This window comes from Rousettus aegyptiacus, unplaced genomic scaffold (assembly GCF_014176215.1).
Source record: "Rousettus aegyptiacus isolate mRouAeg1 unplaced genomic scaffold, mRouAeg1.p scaffold_m13_p_1, whole genome shotgun sequence".
Classification (NCBI taxonomy): domain Eukaryota; kingdom Metazoa; phylum Chordata; class Mammalia; order Chiroptera; family Pteropodidae; genus Rousettus; species Rousettus aegyptiacus.
This window is the reverse complement of record NW_023416284.1, coordinates 130,463,814-130,472,087: the sequence shown is the minus strand read 5'-3', so window position 1 is coordinate 130,472,087 and position 8,274 is coordinate 130,463,814. Positions and strand designations below refer to the sequence as shown.

Below are 8,274 nucleotides of genomic sequence, written 5' to 3'. Positions count from 1 at the left end.
CTACCTCCAGAGTTTCTGATTTTCTCTCTCTCTCTCTCTCTCTCTCTCTCTCTCTCTCTCTCTCTCTCTCTCTCTCTCCCTCTTCCTCTTCCTCTCCCTCTCTCTCCTAACTCTTTTTTGAAGGCTGGTACTAAAGTCTGAAATGAATTTCTCTGGGAGAATATTGTCTCTACTTGGTTTGCATGGTTTGCAAATTGTGCTCCCTGGGACCCAAGGAGTACTCTGGGGACTGGTGCTTCAGGGTCTATCCTGAGAGCAAGAGATGGGAAAACAGGAATGAGCAGTGTGTGGGGACAAGGCAATACATCCCACCACAGCGAGCGTAGTGAGGAAGAGAAGCCCACCCTTCCAATTTTTCCAAGAATTCGTTCATCCTGATCTCGGGCAAACCGACCAGCCAACAAGGAATACTTAGCCTGCTGTGAGCAGGTGCTTTTACAGGAACCCAGCCCTTTCATCCTTCTAGGAACCCGATGAAGTGAGGTTTATAGAGAGGATACGAGAGGTAAAGATGGCAAATTATAGAGCCAGGACTGGAACTGGGACTTCTGGCCCCAAGTTCTTTTCATTTTTCACAGTTCCCTGCAAGAAAGCTGTGGAGTAAGAGACACAAAAGGGCCTAAGGGATGTCGTAGTCTTTTTCTATCAACACTCCCTCAGGTCTCCAGAAGTCACCTGGCTTCTTGGTAGCATGAGTGAAATGGAGGTGGAAGGTGGGAGGGGCAGGCTGGCACTGAGCACACATGAAGCTGTGGGTTTCTGCTCTGACGTCTATTTGCCCAAACTGCTTGGAGAGCTTCCAGCCCCAGGTCCTCGTCTTCTGGTTGCCAACCCTTTTCTAGCCTCACACTTCACCCACTTCTTTCCCCCGTGCTAAAGAATAAAATTCAACCGAGTAAAACTGAAGATCTAATTGGCTTTATTAAGCAGCATCCCATCTAGCTACTAGAAGGGTGTTCCGCTGACTTGTATAAAATGGACGGTTTTTATGGGCAGAAAGAGGGTGGGACTAAGAATTAAAAGAGTGGATTATTTTAGGCAAAGACAGCTTCCCCTTAAGCTTAGGGGAAGGCAGAGGGTCTCATTAGGCAGATTACTTCACTAGAGTTGATCAGGAAATTCCAGACGGATTGCTTTAAAATTTCACTCCTAGGCAAGGCTGAAACTACAATTAGATTAGTAATTAAACCTTGGTTTGATGATGTGGCTTAGCAAAAGTGACTCTATTTTGCCCTATTGTTTCTCTTTTTAACACCCGTGACCTTTCCTTTTTCCTAAGAGAAGCATCCCTGCTCTATCTCCAGTAGGAAGCTGGCAGCTGCTGGCACCGTATCTCCAGCTCTCCCCCAGTGTCTGCCCTACTGTGGCATTTGAAGAGCTGCAGAGTTGAGCCTGGCCACAAACCACTCCTCCTGAGAGCAGTAAGAGTGCATGTGGGTGAAAGCTGCAGCAGATGTAATACGCCCTGGAATATAAGGTCGAAGGGGAGTAATTTTGTCTATTTTCTTAATTGCTGTATCCTAGGGTATATGATAGTGCTTGGCACATGGTAGGGACTCAGTAAATATTTATGAAAGGAATGAATGAAAAACTACTCTTTATCAGTATCCACTATGTGCTGGACGCTGTGCTAGGTGTTTACCTACATTGTGTCATTTCCTGTTAGCTATTGTGATATTTTATGCTTGGAGATTAAAAGAATGCATATCTTTAGCAATGTGACCTTGAGTGATTTATTTAATCTCTCTGTGTGTAATTCTGGCCTCTTAGGGTAGATACGAGGAATAAGTGAGTTAATGTGTCTAAGGTACTCAGCTCAGTGTCTGGCCCAGAGAAAATACAAAGTAGACAGAGGAGAGAAGGAGAGGGAATGTGGAGGAGGAAAGAGGAAGAGAAGGGGAAGGAGAGGAAGGAAGAGGGGGAAGCGGGGTTGCCAACTTTTATCTTCGCCAAATGAAAATATTTAAAACTGCCCCACAACCCTAAATACTACTTTCATCTATACTCACAATCATTTCTAAAACAACAAAAATTTTAACAGTGAAAATGTAGAAAGACGTGATCTCAGAATATATAAAATCTTTTGCAAGAAACCCCAGTTTGCATTTTATCCTAATGTTTTCATCAAAGGATATATAAAAACTTTGTCCTGGAACAGCCAGCACTTTTGTGGACAACCTTTCTAAGGGAGGACTTGTTCTTCATTTTACGGATGAGAAGACAGACCCAGAGAGTTGAGTAATTTGCCTAATTTTTAAAGCAAAAGTTTGTACCCAGATACCCTCTTCTGTCCCCCTTTTTTATTATTTAAAATGCCAAAGCTTTCTCAGCTATGGCGCAGATAGACTGTTCCTGTCTTAGGCGACCCTTCACAGTCCTGGGCCTTACCCGTCATTGGCACATGAAAGTCTTGCAATCATGCCCTGTCTTAGGTTGGTCCCAGCCCTGAAGGATTCTTACCCGTCTTTGACTACCAGCCTCTGCAAATGGGAGATATATAATTATTTTATAGCTCAAACCTGGGCCTGGAGCCTGAGACCATGCATCTCTGCACGAATCTTCAGCAGAGAATTGAAGAAGTATTTCATCAAAGGTGGGAGCAGACATAGGCCTATAATTATGCAAAGGCCCAAGGCTGAAGCCGAGATAAACAAATGACCCAAAGGAGACCAGGATGGTAGAAAACTTTTCAGGTGTTGTAAGAATTTTGAAGCTTCTTCAGCTGCATCAAACTGAAGGGGTCCCGCATCCTGCAGCCTCTGAATTTCTCTATGCAGCTGTACTAAATCTAGGGATGTGTTAGCATCATGCCAGACACCTTGGAGATGAGAGTGCATGCGATCCCATCCATGTTGACTCTCATTATAAATTTTTGAGGTGACACAAATCCACTGATACGCTGCATGGCATTCTAAATGAAATCTCACTTTTAAACCTTGGATTTCATCTCCTAAATACATAACTAAACTGTATAAGGCATCAAGCTTCTGTTCTAACTTGTTATCAATATTTTCTTGGGTCCCTAAAGCTGCTGTAACATTTTTAGACAAATTATTAACATAATGAGCAGTTTGAGATAAAGCGACAGCAGTAGTAGCAGTAGTGGCTATAAGCCACACGAGAGCAGTAATTCCAGCAATGATCAATCCTATTACTCTTTTCTGTCTACTCAAAGCCTTATTGATTTCTTCTAAGAACTGTAAACCTCGATCTGCATACCAAGGTCCCGATGTGTTAACAGGTAACATTACAAAAGAGGGTTGATGAAAGACCATTACAGTAGTTCCTTCTGGAACAAAAGAAATACAGTTAGTTAAAATGCAATCATTACACGTGACATAGAAATTTCTACCTCTCATTGTTACATTAATTCCACCAGTCATCAATACATGCGGTGGGGTTACACACGCAGTTATGTTTGTGTCCGCTATCTGAGGGATCCATCCCACAGGGCGTAGTTCTCCCATGGCTGCACCCAACTTCCAAATATAAGTTTGAGGAAATTCTGTATGTGTCCACCCTAGTCCCACTGTCCAGCTGGTACGCGCTCAATGTGCTCCTATATCTCCCCATTCTCCCCTAGACCAGTCTAAGATGTATCAATCTGTTCCAGTCACATTATACCTGGCGGGAGCAGGGACATAGCATCTTTTCCAGTGAATGGTCCGACTGGAAAGCTCCTCCTCCCTGCAAGGAGAAAAAGACTGAGGAGAAGGTGGAGGCGAGTTCACTTGTGCCCCCTTTGGGTAATTAAATCTGAAAAGCAGAGGCCTTTTTCCCCTATCATTTCTAATTAAACTGGAACCGTACACTGGCAGGCATCCAGTAGTAGCTGACCAGCTTTTTGAAAAGCAGATAGGCAAACCAATCCCCGATCCTGTATAGTTGAATCTTCTTTCTTCTCTTTTATCTCCTCGGCCCGTTGCTGGTTGGTCTAGCAATCGCGTGTCATTCACCTTTACCATAATTTCTGGACCTTCCTAGATAGACAGATGTAGAATGGGTGGATCAGGTACGTAGGCCCAATACAATTCTCCTTTGACCAGAGGACTCAACATCATCACCATCATCAGGAGCAATCTCTGGAGGGGGAGAGGTCCCCGCGAACCGGACCAATCTTTCTGGCAACCATCTAGCATTTTCAGCATCCTGTGGAAAAACACAAACATGCCCTCGTCCCCATATTAGTACCAGATCAGGGCCATTCCATGTGCTTGTGAGAGGATCCTTCCACCTCACCTGCGCGTATGTGGTCTGAGTTTTTGGATGCCAGAAACGCTCTGCTACAGAAAATCCTTGAGCATCCACAGTTAAAAAATTCAAGATAAAAAGAGCATGATTTAAACTGTTTTGTGGAGAGACAGGGTATAGCTTTCCCTTTTTTATTTTATTTAATTGATTTTTGAGAGCACTGTGAGCCTGTTCCACTATTCCTTGACCTTGAGGATTATAAGGAATGCCTGTTTTATGCATGATAGAGAGTCGTGAGCAAAAATGCTGGAATGCCTGACTAGTGTATCCTGAGCCATTATCAGTCTTAATCACAGAGGGTTGGCCTATCATAGCAAAGCATCTGAGGCAGTGAGATGTGACATGTTTAGCAGCCTCTCCAATTTGAGCTGTAGCTACAATAAACCCAGAGTACGTGTCAACCGTTACATGCACATAGCTTAGCTTTCCAAATTCTGGAATATGTGTAACATCCATTTGCCATAACTGGTTAGGCTTCAAGCCTCGCGGGTTGACGCCATGATGGGGTACAGTTTGGTGCTCTGGGCATGTAGAGCACTGCCTAACAATTTGACAAGCAGCCTCCCTGGGAATATTGAACTGCCTTTTTAAACTTTGACTATTTTGATGATGCAATGCATGTGACTGTTGGGCAAGCTCCAACTGAGTGAGACCGATTACCTGAGTAGCTTGATCAGCAAGAGCATTTCCCTCTGATAAAGGTCCTGGGAGTCCTGAATGTGCTCAAATGTGACCCACATAACATAGATGGACTTGTGCATGCAAACATCTTTGCACTTGAAAAAAAGTTCCTGTACTTGATTATTTGCAGTGTCAATGTAAGCTACTATTTCTAATACCTGTAAAGCTCTAGCAATGTAATGACTATCTGTGTACAGGTTAAAAAAACAATGAGCCATAAGTGTAAATACGGCAGCCACTGCTCTCAGCTCTACAATTGGAGCTGAGGCAGGAGGTGTATGCAGTATATGTGGCTGACCTTGAATCACATAAGCAGCAGTGCCATTAGAAGACCCATCAGTAAAAATTACCTGAGTTTCCTTTATAGGAGTTTGCTTCATAATCCTAGGAAAAACTAAAGCATGGTTATTTACAAATTGCAACAATTTGTCTCTTGGAAAATGATTATCTATAACTCTGGGGTAATGGGCAAAAGTAATAGCCCATGCATCATCATTCTAAATAACCAATCTATTTGTTGTTTAGTAAAAGGAACACCAATTAAAGAAGGCTCTGCTCCAAAATATTTGCGATATTCTTCTCGAGCTAATTGTACTAAGCAAGCAACAGATTCAAAATAAGGAGTTAACACCCTAGCTGGTGATACAGGCAAATGCAACCAAAGCAGAGGAGCGTTCTGCCACAACACCGCAGTGGGCGTGTGTGCGGTAGCTAGGACATACGCAGCCCATCCCTGGGAATAGTCTACGTAATTCACCTGTTGTTGCTCTATGGCCTGTTCTACCTTTTGTAAGGTGAGCTGACTATTTTCTGTTAATTCTCTTTCAGATATAGGAGCAGGGTCCCCCTTGAGAATGTCAAACAGAGGTTTTAATTCACCCGTGGAAATTTTTAAATACGGTGTAAGCCAATTAATATCACCCAAGAGTTTCTGAAAATCATTTAAAGTTAATAGCTGGTCCTTTCTCAACTGAATTTTCTGAGGCAATATAGTCTTTGGGTATAAACTATGTCCTAAATAAGAATAAGGAGGCTCTGTTTGCACCTTTTCTGGAGCAATAACTAATCCTTGTTTCTTAAGAGCTTTTTGAAGGTGAGCATAAGCTGCTAGAAGTAGTCCTTCCTCTATTTCTGCCGAAAGAATGTCATCCATATAATGGATGATGTACACCTGTGGATATGCTTGCCTGGTTTTACTCACTGCTTGAGCTGCAAATTTTTGACACAGAGTAGGCTTTAATTGTTTTTCCCTGCAATGCTGTGGCCATGGCCAGACCTTGCGTATATGCTGGCCCAATATCAGAACACAACCGGATATAGTCTGCCATATCCCCTTTGTTTCTATATGGCCTGAGAGCAGCCTGACATGCTGAATTAGCGTTCTCATAAGCCAGCTGCTTTACTAAAAGCATACCTGCCTCTGCATCCCCTATCAGTCTTTGAGCTGTTTCCGTAAGCCGTGCTACAAATTCCTGAAATGGCTCATCAGGTCCCTGCCTTATCTTAGATAAATCTTCAGTTTGCCTTCCAGTAGCGGGTAATTTATACCAAGCCCTTTTTGCAGAAGCACTTATTTACGCATAAGCTCCTCCCTCATATTCCAATTGCTGACCATTTGCAGAATATTGGCCTTCTCCTACTAACATCTCAAATGTAGTTCGTCTTGGGGGATTCTGATTTCTATTTATCTCTGCTGTTTTTTCACACTGATCATAATACTCTGATTTCCATAGCAAAAAATCCCCAGGGGTGAGACAAGCTCGAGCTAAATTCTTCCAATCAGCAGGAGTTAGGGCTTCTAAAGATAATGTTTCTAGGACAGCCTGAGTGTAAAGTAGGACCATACTGAGCACATGCCAATTTCAACTCTTTTATAGATTTAAAAGGGATAGGATTATGCCCTCTTATGAGAACCTGTTGACCCTGTGCATCTTGAGCCTGTTGTTCTGTTACAGGACACGTCAAATGAAACCCCTGTATATCATCGCCTCTTTGTATTGCCTGATGTAACGTACTTTGTAAAGGCGAAAAAAGTTTAGGCCCCCGAGACTGCTTAACAACAGCAATGACTGGTTGTGACTCCTCAAACGGAGGCGGAGGATCTATCCTATAGGGGGTCTCTGCTAGGTATTTTAAGTGTTTTTTCCTGATTTCCCAGTTGCAGAGTTAATTGTTGTACTGCACCTTGCAATCCCTGAACAACTTTTTCTAGATCTTTAGTTTTATTATCAGAGCTAACCGCCGCCACGAGGGGAATACAACCGCCTTCATTATGATATTGCGCGGCTTCTCCCTCTAGTTGTTCTGCATCCCCCGGATCCAATGATTCCTTTCCGTGTCTAGAAAAAAAAAACTCAAAGAAAGGCTCAGGGTGTGTCGGCGGTGCGGAAGGCTTAGTTTCATTTTCCTTCGCGGTTGCCTGACTGTCTTCTTTTGCTTTTTCCCTCTCATGCCTAGGATCTAGACTATCTCTAATTAAAGTCCACAAGCTAAAAGTATCTACAGGCACTTTGCCAGGTCCGTGGACATCATAATAATCTTGTAGTTTTTCTCCTACCTTTTTTCATCTCTAAATTAACTGTTCCCTCCTCAGGGAACCAGGGACAAACTTTTTCTATAAATTCTAAAAAATTACACAACTGTTGATGCCCTACCTTAGCTCCTCTAGCCCGGAGCATATTCTTAAGCATATGCACAAAAAGCTGCCGGCTATTTCCATTTCCCATTTTTCTTTTATTAAGTGGACTTTTCTCTTATTTCTTTGTATTTACAAACACCGCAACCCTTACTTTTCTGAGAGCTCACATCACACGGTGTCTTTCTTACTCCCGGACTGTTCCACCGCACTCACCTCTGCTGTTTACTCGGCTTTATACTGGGGGGGGGGGGGAGGGGGGCCCTTCTCCAGCCGTGGCGGTCTTCACCTCAACGTTCCGTCAATGTTCTGTCCCAAGCTTTCAGGTCCTTGCTCGGGTGCCACTTGCCGGAGCCAGCTGGCTAAAGTAGATCAGTACCTGAAAGAGGGGGGTGAAGCCTAAGGGAAAAAAGAGAAGACAGAAAAGATCTTTCCGGGAGGGCATACAGTCAGAGCTGCAGCCCCGAGTTTCTTTAGCATAGCCTTTTTATGTGATTTTTGAATACCATAATCAATCACCACGTTACCATAGCAAAGCACACCATACATATCTAAAACAATGCTTGTCAATTACATGAGATCCTACACGTTCTTGTTTTCATGGTAGTATAACATTCCATTACCTTAAAAGGTGACTTTATGAGGCTTACCAAGGTTACCATTGTATTAAACTCATCAGCCATACCATGGCTTTTAGCTACGTGACT

The 8,274-nt window shown here is 43.2% G+C and overlaps 1 protein-coding gene across 1 annotated transcript; it reads right to left on the bottom strand.

Annotated features, from left to right (window-relative positions):
• Window positions 1-769: 769 nt before the first annotated feature.
• On the bottom strand, window positions 770-8,000 carry LOC118601969 (endogenous retrovirus group K member 7 Env polyprotein-like). Its single transcript, XM_036220106.1, has 2 exons — window positions 7,857-8,000; window positions 770-4,149 (listed from the first exon to the last, which is right to left on the bottom strand). The coding sequence occupies exon 2, from the start codon at window positions 3,465-3,467 to the stop codon at window positions 2,514-2,516; it is 954 nt and encodes a 317-aa protein (XP_036075999.1). The 5' UTR covers window positions 3,468-4,149; window positions 7,857-8,000; the 3' UTR covers window positions 770-2,513.
• Window positions 8,001-8,274: the final 274 nt, after the last annotated feature.

Coding starts and splice junctions, on each gene's coding strand:
- LOC118601969 (XM_036220106.1), bottom strand. CDS start 3,467: ATGGGAGAACTACGCCCTGTGGGATGGATCCCTCAGATAGCGGACACA.